This window comes from Neoarius graeffei, chromosome 18 (genome assembly GCF_027579695.1).
Source record: "Neoarius graeffei isolate fNeoGra1 chromosome 18, fNeoGra1.pri, whole genome shotgun sequence".
NCBI classification, from domain to species: domain Eukaryota; kingdom Metazoa; phylum Chordata; class Actinopteri; order Siluriformes; family Ariidae; genus Neoarius; species Neoarius graeffei.
Window position 1 is genome coordinate 62,611,011 of NC_083586.1, and position 13,799 is coordinate 62,624,809.

General features: G+C 48.6%; 1 protein-coding gene across 1 annotated transcript in view; it reads left to right on the forward strand.

The window, feature by feature from the left end:
* Window positions 1-13,799, forward strand: part of LOC132866421 (B-cell receptor CD22-like) — a 43,197-nt gene that overhangs the window by 2,181 nt on the left and 27,217 nt on the right. The window contains exon 2 of the mRNA XM_060899182.1: window positions 1,199-1,265. Coding sequence (XP_060755165.1) covers window positions 1,208-1,265 — 58 coding nt within the window. The 5' untranslated portion in view covers window positions 1,199-1,207. The remainder of the gene's footprint in view (window positions 1-1,198; window positions 1,266-13,799) is intronic.

Genomic DNA, 13,799 nt, shown 5'->3' on the forward strand with positions numbered 1-13,799 from the left:
GCGTGCAAAGCGTCTGCGAAGGTGGGGGGGCTACGCAGACACCGTCTGCTACGCCGTCTGCGAGGACTGGGTTGTCAGCATAAATTGGCCTTAAACCCACAGCACTTTGCTTTACATTTACAGGGTTCCCACTCGAAGTCCAATGTCAAGTCAAGTCAAGTCAAGTTTATTTGTATAGCGCTTTTAACAATAAACATTGTCGCAAAGCGGCTTTACAGAATTTTAACGACTTAAAACATGAGCTAATTTTATCCCTAATCTATCCCCAATGAGCAAGCCTGTGGTGACGGTGGCAAGGAAAAACTCCCTCAGACGACATGAGGAAGAAACCTCGAGAGGAACCAGACTCAAAAGGGAACCCATCCTCAATCAATGTCAAGTTCACTGACTTTCACTGACTTTCAGTTACTAAACAGCTGGATTTCCATGACCTATAATGAACAGAAAAACAGCTGCCTTTATGCTGAACAGACAAAAACCAGCCACAGTTTTTTAAACCCATCAGTTTCAGCTTTATTTACGAATTCACAGATGTTTTCAGGACAGAAATTAGTTTTCGCTGCTTAAACCCAGTGAAATGCTGCAGGGAAAATATTACCCTTTTACCAAAATGGCAGCGAAAATTTCAACATGATCCAAACAAAATCTCCTGACTTTCCATGACTGGAATCTCATCTCATCTCATTATCTCTAGCTGCTTTATCCTGTTCTACAGGGTCACAGGCAAGCTGGAGCCTATCCCAGCTGACTACGGGCGAAAGGCGGGGTACACCCTGGACAAGTCGCCAGGTCATCACAGGGCTGACACATAGACACAGACAACCATTCACACTCACATTCACACCTACGGTCAATTTAGAGTCACCAGTTAACCTAACCTGCATGTCTTTGGACTGTGGGGGAAACCGGAGCACCCGGAGGAAACCCACGCGGACACAGGGAGAACATGCAAACTCCGCACAGAAAGGCCCTCGCCGGCCCCGGGGCTCGAACCCAGGACCTTCTAGCTGTGAGGCGACAGCGCTAACCACTACACCACCGTGCCGCCCATGACTGGAATAGACTTTTTAAAATTCCATGATATTCCAGAAATTCCATGACCCGTGGGAACCCTGTAATTATGAACACACCACAGATTTAAGGGCGTTTTTATGACATTAAAACTGAACATTATTTTCTCTCTGTGATGTTTATACAGGCAGCAGTGATGACGTCACTCGGATTGACTCCTCCCCTTTCTCTGCTGTTTCTGCTCATGGTTTCAGGTGAGTCATTTGAAAATGTGCGCTGTTTATTTTTATGCCTCCGCCACTGTAAGGTGCAGGAGGCATTATGTTTTCGGGTTGTCCGTTCGTGCATCCGTCCCGAAATCTTGTGAACGGGATATCTCAAAGGCTAATGAAAGGCATTTCACCAAACTTTCACCATTTGTGCGCTTTGGGACAAACATGAACTGATTAGATTTTCAGATCAAAAGGTCTAAGGTCAAGGTCACTGTGAGGTCAAATGTCTGTCCGAAAACCTTGTGAACACAATATCTCCAAGGCTGATACAAGTAATTTCACCAGGTCAAGATTACTGTGAGGTCAAATGTCCATCCCCAAATCACAACTAAATAAGGCATGTAGTCTACCAGGCGGAGGCATCCCTATCTAGTCTAAATATATAATATACATGTTCATATTTTTAATGGAGCCTTGAGCTTTATGTCATTAGTGTTTGTTCAGCAGTTCGGGGTTAAATTCCTCTTTTCTGCAGCTCTCTCTCTCTCCCTCTCTCCTCCCCCTTTATCTCTCTCTCCCCCCCTTATCTCTCTCTCCCCCCCTTATCTCTCTCCCCCCCTTATCTCTCTCCCCCCTTATCTCTCTCTCCCCCCTTATCTCTCTCCCCCATCTCTCTCTCCCCCCCTTATCTCTCTCTCTCCCCCTTATCTCTCTCCCCCCTTATCTCTCTCCCCCCTTATCTCTCTCTCCCCCCCTTATCTCTCTCTCTCCCCCCTTATCTCTCTCTCCCCATCTCTCTCTCCCCCCCTTATCTCTCTCTCCCCCCTTATCTCTCTCCCCATCATCTCTCTCTCCCCCTTATCTCTCTCTCCCCCCATCTCTCTCCCCCATCTCTCTCCCCCCTTATCTCTCTCCCCATCTCTCTCTCTCCCCTTATCTCTCTGTCCCCCCTTATCTCTCTCCCCCTTATCTCTCTCTCCCCCTCCGTTATCTCTCCCCCCCTCCGTTATCTCTCCCCCCTTATCTCTCCCTCCCCCTTATCTCTCCCTCCCTCCCTCCCCCTCCCCCTCCCTTTTACTACTCACTCTCTCCTCCATTTTAATGCTGTTTCTCCCTTCCACTTTAGTGCTCGTTCTCTCTCTCTCCCTCCCTTTTACTGCTCTCTCTCCTCCCCTTTAGTTCTCTCTGTCTCTCCTCTCCCTCCCTTTTACTGCTCTCTCTCTCCTCCATTTTAATGCTCTCTCTCTCTCTCTCTCTCTCTCTCTCTCTGCACTGCATGCTGGGAGTTTGCTGGTGGTCAGTGTGGTGATGTTGGTTGAGAGTTTACATTTTTCTTTCTTTTTTTTTTTTTTACATACTTTTTATTGTTTTTTCACAAAATATACAGACAACATACAGAACAACCCCTACCCACCCACCCCGCCCATAAGACAGCTATCAGGGTGCAAACAGAAAATACAAGTAACATAACTGAATAACCAATACTAATACAAAATGACATGTCATTCAATACATAATTTAAAATAAATTCAAATAATAATAAAACAATAACAGAATTACAAAAAAAAAAAAAAAAAAACCCACAATATGTTCACAGCAAGAAAATAACAGCTCTAAGTTATCACTAAAATAAAAATAAACATTTCGCGTCATTTGGGATTATGAGGGAGATCTAGGCCTGGTCTGTGACCAAAACTCACTCAGCTCCCCTCTCAGGAGAAGAGAACTCAAATCTTCTGGAAGATAATTTATGAAGGGGGACCAAATTTTGTGAAACATATCTTCTTTCCCCTTGGCCAGAGCCATCAATCTTTCATGTGGCAGTGTACAGAAAATCTCCTTATACCACTGTGTAATGGTTGGCGGGCGCTCTTTAATCCAGTTCAGTAATATGCATTTTCGCGCAGAGAGGAGCAGCTTCTCAAGTAAAATGTATCTTAGTGCTGGGAGTTGTAGCACCTTAGACGGTAACCCAACCAGAAAGACACTTGGGTCTTTTTTCACTTCAACCTCAATGACTTCACTAATTATTTTGGCCACCAGAGTCCAGAATCTTGCTATGAATTTACAATCCCAAAAATAATGGAAATAGGTCCCTCTTTCAGAGTTGCACTTAGTGCAGAGAGGAGAAATTGAGCGATCCATTTTATGTAATATGACCGGAGTGATGTGTAATCTATGCAATATTTTATACTGAGTTTCCCTTAGCCTATTACAAGTGGATGTTGACCTGATGACACTAATGGCCTCCAACCAATCATCCTCAATAAATTCAGATCCTAGGTCTCCCTCCCATTTTCTGGAAATATTGTGTAGTTCATATGTGCCACATGAAAAGAGTAGCGAATAAAAGCCTGAAATAAACTGTTTGATTTTTTTTCGGTTAAGAAAGAAAGTTTCTGGAGTATGAGAGAGAGGGGTCGGAGGTGGAGAGTATGACAAAGAAAAAATAAAATGTCTTATTTGTAAGTAGCCAAAGAAATTGGACCTGGGAATATCAAATGTCTCCTGCAATTCCTGAAAGGACATAAGTGTATTGTCCTTGAACAACTGGCCAAGGAGAATGATTCGCTTATCACGCCAAGTAGTGAAGACAGATGAGATGTTACCTGGAGGGAAATCAGGGTTCTGAGTGATAGGTGCCAATAAGGAATTCCCATGTATCCCATGTAATAATAAAGTTTTCATTTTTCTTTCTAACTTTTTTTGCTTTTCTTTCTTGTAGTATCTGCTAATTGTTTTGTAGTGTTTGTGGTTTGGTTTTGTGTGTTTGTGGTGGGGAGGGCATCCTCTGGGATGCCGTCCCTGTCCCTGAAACATGGGATTAGGATGGTACCGCAGCCCATGGTACCGGTAGAACAGGTGCTGCTCGCCGTCGGAGAGCAGGTGGGCTACGAAAACATCATATGCGCCTCCCGCATGAACAAGGCAGTAGTCGTGTTCATGAAGCCCCGGGAGCTCGTTAATCAGCTCATAGAGAGCAACATTTACATCGATAATGAGTTTGTGCAAGTTTCCCCACTGGTGGCCCCTTCCGTCCGGGTAACCGTGTCCGGAGTTCCCCCGTTCATTCCGAACGAGGCACTGGAGCGAGAGCTAAAGCGCCTCGGGAAAGTCGCAAGCGGTTTCCGGACAGTGAGTTTGCGCTGTAAGGAAAACAAATTAAAACATGTTCAGTCTCTCCGGAGACAGGTGTTTATGTTTTTGGACTCTCCAACTCAGACACTGGATGTTTCCTTCCGTGTGAAGCATGAGGAAGGGTTTTACATGGTGTACGCGAGCTTGGGAAACATAAAGTGTTTTGAGTGTGGAGACGTGGGACGTAAAATAATTCCCTGCCCACATAGACAGGTAGAACCAGCGGCTAGGACTGCTAGTAGGGAAAGGAGTGGCGTGACTTGCACTGGCGAGGGGGGCAGCGTAGTGTTGCCACCTGTCCCGGTTTTTCCTGATTGTCCCGGATTTTCATGGTCTGTCCCGGAAAAAAAAAAAAAATCCGGGACACTGAATGTCCCGGTTTTTTTGTACATAATGGGCAAAATGTGTATTTCAACTTGCGAGCCAGCTGAGAACCAGTTTGCTTTTCCAAGCTCGCCGTGCTAAGCGGAGCCACGTCATTACGTCGCTGAATACGTCACTTACGTCGCTGTATACGTCAGTTATGGCGCTACGTTTGCATAAACCTTGGCGCGAATATCAAAGCAAAAACAACACGGAAGAAGCAGCAGCAACAACAACAACAACAATAATAATAATAATGGATGACTTCGCGTTTGTAGAGCTGCTGCTTCTCATCGCCTAAAAATGGCGATCTTTCGCGGTCTTTTTTATTGTTGTTGGTCTTAACAACTCCACCCCACCGCTGACGTAAGCGGTTCTTTCCTCTGGCCCAGCAGAGTTGGTGCTAGCGAGGAACCGGTTTTTCTGGCCCCAGAGCCAGTTCTTTGTCTGTGGAAACAGAAAACCCGGTTCCAAACTAAGCACTGGCCCCGAACCAGCCCTGGAACTGCTTTGGTGGAAAAGGGGCAATGGAGGATGCTTGGACTGATAAAAGAAATAGACTCTCTGTTGCAATGGTGAAGGCTGAGCTTCAAGTCAGGCTAAACTTTCAGTTGCCCTGTACTGAGTTCAAGACATTCATTGAAAATCAGCCAGGACTCATAGCAGCAGCAAAGAAAAACACCAAATATAAATGGAAGATTAGGTAAGGTTTTGGTGAATTAAATGAAATAGTGTAGTGTAGTACATACTCCTGTATGTGCCCAGTTATATCAGTTACATGTCCTCCTATGTATTTGTTTAGCCAAGAGCAGCAGAGGCACAGGCAAGCACAAGCAAAGCACACACCACACTCTAAGCAATCAGGTAAGCTGTTTGACACTACACCTTACATTGTTACATTCAGGTATTCTTAGATACAATGAAAAATTAGATTATTTATTTTTATTCCACATAAGCAAACAAACAGAATTTAATTACAGTATGTATTCCCCTTTTACCTGTGCCCACTACTGCCCCCAGGTGTCCACAACCAAAAACTGTTGGAAATAAACCAAAATAATGAAGACCTGCTATATTATGTAAAGCAATTAACTAAACAAATAACTAGCAAAAGCGTCATTTTTACTAATTAGAGCAATACAATTTCAGCATAGAAGGGCGATTTTTGTCTTGGGTTAGATGTGCGAAGGGCGCCGTTGCTTACAAGCAAAAAGGTCGATTGGATGGTCGAAATGTCCAGGATTTTTGTCAGACACAGGTGGCAACCCTAGGCAGCAGTGAGGCTGCAGGGACTGACAAGGAGGAAGTGGGCAGTGGGGTAGCACTTGTGACTGATGGTAGGAAAGTGAACAGTGTTATGGGGGACGGTAAAGAGGTGAGAAGTGGTGTGACTGAGGGTAGGGAAATGAACAGCGTTATGGCTGACGATAGGGAGGTGAGAAGCGCGGTGACTGATGGTAGGGAAGTGAACAGTGTTATGGCTGACGGTAAGGAGGTGAGAAGCGGTGTGGCTGACGGTAGGGAGGTGAGAAGAGGTGACTGACGGGAGAGAGGTGAGAAGCGCGGTGACTGACGGTAGGGAAGTGAACAGCGTGATGGCTGACGGTGGGGAAGTGAACAGCATTATGGCTGACGGTAAGGAGGTGAGAAGCGGTGTGGCTGACAGTAGGGAGGTGAGAAGAGGTGACTGACGGGAGAGAGGTAAGAAGAACCGGTGACTGACGGTAGGGAAGCGAACAGCGTGATGGCTGACGGTGGGGAAGTGAACAGCATTATGGCTGACGGTAAGGAGGAGAGAAGCGGTGTGGCTGACGGTAGGGAGGTGAGAAGCGGTGACTGACGGGAGAGAGGTAAGAAGCGCGGTGACTGACGGTAGGGAAGTGAACAGCGTGACGACTGACAGTACGGAGGTGAGAAGCGGTGTGACTAATGGTAGAGAGGTGAGAAGCAGTGACTGACGGGAGGGAGGTGAGAAGCGGTGTGACTGACGGTAAGGAAGTGGACAGCGTTTTGGCTGACAGTAAGGAGGTGAGAAGCGGTGTGACTGACGGTAGGAAAGTGAACAGCGTTATGGCTGACGGTAGGGAGGTGAGAAGCGGTGACTGACAGCAGGGAAGCGAACAGGGTGATGGCTGAAGGTAGGGAGGTGAGAAGAGGTGTGACTGACGGCAGGGAAGCATACAGCGTGATGGCTGAAGGTAGGGAGGAGAGAAGCGGTGACCGACGGTAAGGAAGTGAACAGCATGATGGCTGACGGTAGGGAAGTGAACAGCATTATGTCTGACGGTGAGGAGAGAAGCGGTGTGACTGACGGTAGGGAAGTGAACAGCGTTATGGCTGATGTTTGGGAGGTGAGAAGCGGTGTGACTGACGGTAGGGAAGTGAACAGTGTTATGGCTGATGGTAAGGAGGTGTGAAGCGGTGTGACTGACGGTAGGGAAGTGAACAGCGTTATGGCTGACGGTACGGAGATGAGAAGCGGTGTGACTGACGGTAGGGAAGTGAACAGCGTTATGGCTGACGGTACGGAGATGAGAAGCGGTGTGACTGACGGTAGGGAAGTGAATAGCGTTATGGCTGACGGTAAGGAGGTGAGAAGTGGTGTGTCTGACGGTAGGGAAGTGAACAGCGTTATGGCGGACGGTAGGGAGGTGAGAAGCGCGGTGACTGATGGTAGGGAAGTGAACTGTATTCTGGCTGAGAGTAAGGAGGTGAGAAGCGGTGTGACTGACGGTAGGGAAGTGAACAGCGTAGTGGCTGACGGTAAGGAGGTGAGAAGCGGTGACTGACGGTAGGGAAGTGAACAGTGTTATGGCTGACTGTAAGGAGGTGAGAAGCGGTGTGACTGACAGTAGGGAAGTGAACAGCGTTATGGCTGACGGTCAGGAGGCGAGAAGCGATGACTGACGGTAGGGAAGTGAACAGCGTTATGGCTAACGGTAAGGAGGTGAGAAGCACTGTGTCTGACAGTAGGGAAGTGAACAGCGTTATGGCTGATGGTTAGGAGGCGAGAAGCGGTGTGACTGACGGTATAAAAGTGAACAGCGTAGTGGCTGACGGTAAGGAGGTGAGACGCGGTGACTGACGGTAGGGAAGTGAACAGCGTTATGGCTGACGGTAAGGAGGTGAGAAGCGGTGACTGATGGTAGGGAAGTGAACAGCGTTATAGCTGACTGTAAGGAGGTGAGAAGCGGTGTGACTGACGGTAGGGACGTGAACAGTGTTATGGCTGATGTTTGGGAGGTGAGAAGCAGTGTGACTGATGGTAGAAAAGTGAACAGCATTATGGCTGGCAGTAAGGAGGTCAGAAGCAGTGTGACTGACGGTAGGGAAGAGAACAGTGTTATGGCTGACGGTAGGGAGGTGAGAAGCGGTGTGACTGACGGTAGGGACGTGAACAGTGTTATGGCTGACGGTAGGGAGGTGAAAAGTCGTGTGACTGACGGTAGGGAAGTGAACAGTGTTATGGCTGGCAGTAAGGAGGTCAGAAGCAGTGTGACTGACGGTCGGGTAAGTGAACAGTGTTATGGCTGACGGTAGGGAGGTGAGAAGCGGTGTGATTGACGGTAGGGAAGTGAACAGTGTTATGGCTGACGGTAGGGAGGTGAGAAGCGGTGTGACTGACGGTAGGGAAGTGAACAGTGTTATGGCTGACGGTAGGGAGGTGAGAAGCGGTGTGACTGACGGTAGGGAAGTGAACAGTGTTATGGCTGACGGTAGGGAGGTGAGAAGCGGTGTGACTGACGGTAGAAAAGCAAACAGCGTTATAGCTGACGGTAAGGAGGTGAGAAGCGCTGTGATTGACGGTAGGGAAGTGAACAGTGTTATGGCTGACGGTCAGGAGGTGAGATGCGGTGTGACTGACGGTAGAAAAGTGAACAGTGTTATGGCTGACGGTAGGGAGGTGAGAAGCGGTGTGACTGACGGTAGAAAAGCGAACAGCGTTATGGCTGACGGTCAGGAGGTGAGATGCGGTGTGACTGACGGTAGAAAAGTGAACAGTGTTATGGCTGACGGTAGGGAGGTGAGAAGCGGTGTGACTGACGGTAGAAAAGCGAACAGCGTTATGGCTGACGGTCAGGAGGTGAGATGCGGTGTGACTGACGGTAGAAAAGTGAACAGTGTTATGGCTGACGGTAGGGAGGTGAGAAGCGGTGTGACTGACGGTAGGGAAGTGAACAGTGTTATGGCTGACGGTAGGGAGGTGAGAAGCGCTGTGATTGACGGTAGGGAAGTGAACAGTGTTATGGCTGATGTTTGGGAGGTGAGAAGCAGTGTTACTGATGGTAGAAAAGTGAACAGCATTATGGCTGGCAGTAAGGAGGTCAGAAGCAGTGTGACTGACGGTAGGGAAGTGAACAGTGTTATGGCTGACGGTCAGGAGGTGAGAAGCGGTGTGACTGACGGTAGGGAAGTGAACAGTGTTATGGCTGACGGTCGGGAGGTGAGAAGCGGTGTGATTGACGGTAGGGAAGTGAACAGTGTTATGGCTGACGGTCAGGAGGTGAGAAGCGGTGTGACTGACGGTAGGGAAGTGAACAGTGTTATGGCTGACGGTCGGGAGGTGAGAAGCGGTGTGATTGACGGTAGGGAAGTGAACAGCGTTATGGCTGACGGTAGGGAGGTGAGAAGCGGTGTGACTGACAGTAGAAAAGTGAACAGCGTTATGGCTGACGGTAAGGAGGTTCAGTGGAAACAGTAGAGGCTGAACAGAGCAGGGCGGAGCCGGGAGAGGTCGGTGTGGGGGTCTGAGCAGGGTGCAGAGTCTCCGGTTTTACAGGAGGCTGTCAGACCCGACAGTGAGACAGAAGAGGTGACAAAGCCGGACGGTTGTTATGGTGACAGTGTGACAGATATGGAATGTGACTCTGACTCTGTTTCTATAGTGGACAGCATTTCCCAAAGCGAGGACCTTTATTCCCTTGAGGAGATTAATAATTTTTGGGATGAGACTTTTGGAAAAAAAAGCAAATGTTAAAGATTATTTTCCCGATGTTGAAAAGTTTATCAAATTAGTTACCACACTTCAAAGAGTTGCTGGAATGGATTTACTGGATGGAAAGAAACGTTCTCAGTTAAAGTACGTCACTGGTCTGAGGAAAGGGTTAAAAGAGTCTAAGAGTAGAATCATTAAGAAAATGAAACTCACAAAATAAAAGTTTTCAATGATTGCACAGCACTGGGTGTTTCATCTCTGCTGGTTCTTTCTATCTGTCTCTTTACTGTTCTCTTTATCCTTCAATATGCTGGAGTTAAGAGTCGCTTCTTTAAATATAAATGGGGAAGAGATGAACAGAAAAGAGTTTTATTGTCTGAAGTAATCAAACAAAAAACCCTGGATATTATTTGATTACAGGAAACACAGTGTCGAGTCGAATAAAATAGCCTGGAATGGACAATATGTTCTTCGTCATGGGACAAATTTGAGTGCAGGAGTTGCGATTTTATTCTCTCCTGTTTTAGATAGAAACATCGTGTCCAGTACAGAGTTGGTGAAAGGTAGAGTTCTTATGCTAAAAGTTAAAATACAGGATTTTACTCTGAGTTTTATTCATGTTTATGCACCAAACCAAGGCTCTGAACGTCTCTCTCTCTCTCTCTCTGTCTCTCTCTCTCTCACCCCCTCTCCCCTCTACCTTAGTGCATTCTCTCTTTCTTCTCCCCTTTGACTGTTCTCTCTCCCCTTTAGTTCTCTCTGTCTTCTCCCCTTTTCATGCTCTCTCTCTCCCCTTCCCTTCCTTTCCCTTCCCTTTCGTGCTCTGTCTCCTTCCCATTTAGTCATCTCTCTCCTCCTCCCTTTAGTGCTCGGTCTCTCTCTCCTCCACTTTCGTGCTCTCTCTCTTCTCCTCTTCAGTGCCCTCCCTCCCCTCCCTCCCCTCCCCTCCCCTTTAGTGCTCTCCCTCCCCTTTAGTGCTCTCTCTCTCTCCCCCCTTCTGTTTAGTTCTCTCTCCCCCCTTCTGTTTAATTCTCTCTCCCCCCTTTAGTGCTCTCTCTCTCTCCCCCTTTAGTGCTCTCTCTCTCCCCCCTTTAGTGCTCTCTCTCTCTCCCCTTTAGTGCTCTCTCTCTCTCTCCCTTTAGTGCTCTCTCTCTCCCCCCTTTAGTGCTCTCTCTCCCTCCCCTTTAGTGCTCTCTCTCTCTCCCCCCTTCTGTTTAATTCTCTCTCCCCCCTTTAGTGCTCTCTCTCTCTCCCCCTTTAGTGCTCTCTCTCTCCCCCCTTTAGTGCTCTCTCTCTCTCCCCTTTAGTGCTCTCTCTCTCTCTCCCTTTAGTGCTCTCTCTCTCCCCCCTTTAGTGCTCTCTCTCTCTCCCCTTTAGTGCTCTCTCTCTATCCCCCCTTTAGTGCTCTCTCTCTCCCCTTTAGTGCTCTCTCTCTCCCCCCTTTAGTGCTCTCTCTCTCCCCCCTTTAGTGCTCTCTCTCTCTCCCCCCTTTAGTGCTCTCTCTCTCCCCCCCTTTAGTGCTCTCTCTCTCCCCCCCTTTAGTGCTCTCTCTCTCTCCCCCTTCAGTGCTCTCTCTCTCTCTCTCTCTCTCTCTCTCTCTCTCTCCCCCCTTTAGTGCTCTCTCTCTCTCCCCCCTTTAGTGCTCTCTCTCCCCCCTTTAGTGCTCTCTCTCTCCCTTTAGTGCTCTCTCTCTCTCCCCCCTTTAGTGCTCTCTCTCTCCTCCCTTTAGTGCTCTCTCTCCCCCCCCTTTAGTGCTCTCTCTCTCCCCCCCCTTTAGTGCTCTCTCTCTCTCCCCCCTTTAGTGCTCTCTCTCTCTCCCTTTAGTGCTCTCTCTCTCCCCCCTTTAGTGCTCTCTCTCTCTCCCCCTTTAGTGCTCTCTCTCTCCCCCCTTTAGTGCTCTCTCTCTCTCCCCCTTTAGTGCTCTCTCTCTCTCCCCTTTAGTGCTCTCTCTCTCTCCCTTTAGTGCTCTCTCTCCCCCCTTTAGTGCTCTCTCTCTCCCCCCTTTAGTGCTCTCTCTCTCTTCCCCCCCTTTAGTGCTCTCTCTCTCCCCCCCTTTAGTGCTCTCTCTCCCCCCTTTAGTGCTCTCTCTCCCCCCTTTAGTGCTCTCTCTCTACCCCCTTTAGTGCTCTCTCTCTCCCCCCTTTAGTGCTCTCTCTCCCCCCTTTAGTGCTCTCTCTTCCCCCTTTAGTGCTCTCTCTCTCCCCCCTTTAGTGCTCTCTCTCTCTCCCCCTTTAGTGCTCTCTCTCTCCCCCTTTAGTGCTCTCTCTCTCCCTCCTTTAGTGCTCTCTCTCTCCCCTTTAGTGCTCTCTCTCCCTCCCCCTTTAGTGTTCTCTCTCCCTCCCCCCTTTAGTGCTCTCTCTCTCCCCCCTTTAGTGCTCTCTCTCCCCCCTTTAGTGCTCTCTCTCTCCCCCCTTTAGTGCTCTCTCTCTCTCCCCCTTTAGTGCTCTCTCTCTCCCCCTTTAGTGCTCTCTCTCTCCCTCCTTTAGTGCTCTCTCTCTCCCCTTTAGTGCTCTCTCTCCCTCCCCCTTTAGTGTTCTCTCTCCCTCCCCCTTTAGTGCTCTCTCTCTCCCCCCTTTAGTGCTCTCTCTCCCCCCTTTAGTGCTCTCTCTCTCTCCCCCCTTTAGTGCTCTCTCTCCCCCCTTTAGTGCTCTCTCTTCCCCCTTTAGTGCTCTCTCTCTCCCCCCTTTAGTGCTCTCTCTCTCTCCCCCTTTAGTGCTCTCTCTCTCCCCCTTTAGTGCTCTCTCTCTCCCTCCTTTAGTGCTCTCTCTCTCCCCTTTAGTGCTCTCTCTCCCTCCCCCTTTAGTGTTCTCTCTCCCTCCCCCTTTAGTGCTCTCTCTCTTCCCCCTTTAGTGCTCTCTCTCTCCCCCTTTAAGGCCTCTGCATGCTCTTGCGACAAGGCTTTCGCAGATAGCTTTTCGCAGACAGTTGTAAGTTATTGTTGAGCGGGGAGTAAAGGCGTGCGCGATGTTATTCACCGGCACAACGCAAGGGGGGGCGAAGTCGCTAGGAGTAGTTGGTGGGTGTGGTTAGTGGAGTGTTTATCCTCCGGTTACTTATAATGACTAGAACTTTTTTTTTTTAATAATGACTAGAACTGGAGTCGTATAGATGTACGTACTTCCTCAATCAACCGCTCTTCATGCTGCTCCATCTTCGCTCGTGTTTTTAAAAATGCCGGTCGTGAAAACAAAAACCGGGAAAGTAGGGAAGCGGAAGTGCGTGTACAGCGGGTAGAGTGGACCAATCAGAGCCCTCTTGTCTGCGGTGCTGTCTGCGAGGCTTCTGCGGTGGTCACAATTTTTGGGAGGTGCGCGCAGAGCGTCTGTGAAGGTGGGGGGGCTACGCAGACACTGTCTGTGACACCGTCTGCGAGGACTGGGTTGTCAGCATAAATTGGCCTTTAGTGCTCTCTCTCTCTCTCTTCCCCCTTTAGTCAAGTCAAGTCAACTTTATTGTTAAATATGCTATACATGCTCGACATACAGCACAGATGAAATTTCAGTCCTCTCTGACCCACGGTGCAAACAAGCAATGCAATAAATAAAAATAAAATAATTGAAAAAAAAACACCAAACAATATAAACAGTATAAACACACTAGATAGGAACTAGATGTAGACTAAACACTCACACACACACACACACACACACACACACACACACACACACACACACACACACACACACATAAATTGGTTCAAATAACCAAACAGTCAAGGGCACTTGTGGTATAGCAGGTAAACATTGAAATAAACAGTATAAACAAACTAGCAGCTGTTAAGATGAAGTAGTGCGGAATAGTGCAAATGAGCCAGGTAAAGTGAGATGTGCGGTAAAGTGAGATGTGCGGTAAAGTGAGATGTGCGGTCCCTGAGTTCAGTGTGTTAATGAACGATGAGGTGTGTGTGTTTGGGGGGGGGGGGGGACTGTGAGGATGACATGTCAGATGCTGAAGGGGGGGCAGGGGGGTGTGCGAGCAGAATCTGTGGCAGGGGGCAGAGGGGGGAGGAGGGGCAGAACAGGGAGGGAGTTGAGCCTCCTGACCGCCTGGTGCAAGAAACTGTTCTTGAGCCTGCTGGTTTTGGCCCGGAGACTCCGCAGTCTCCTCCCCGACGGCAGCAGGCTGAAGAGGCTGTGAGA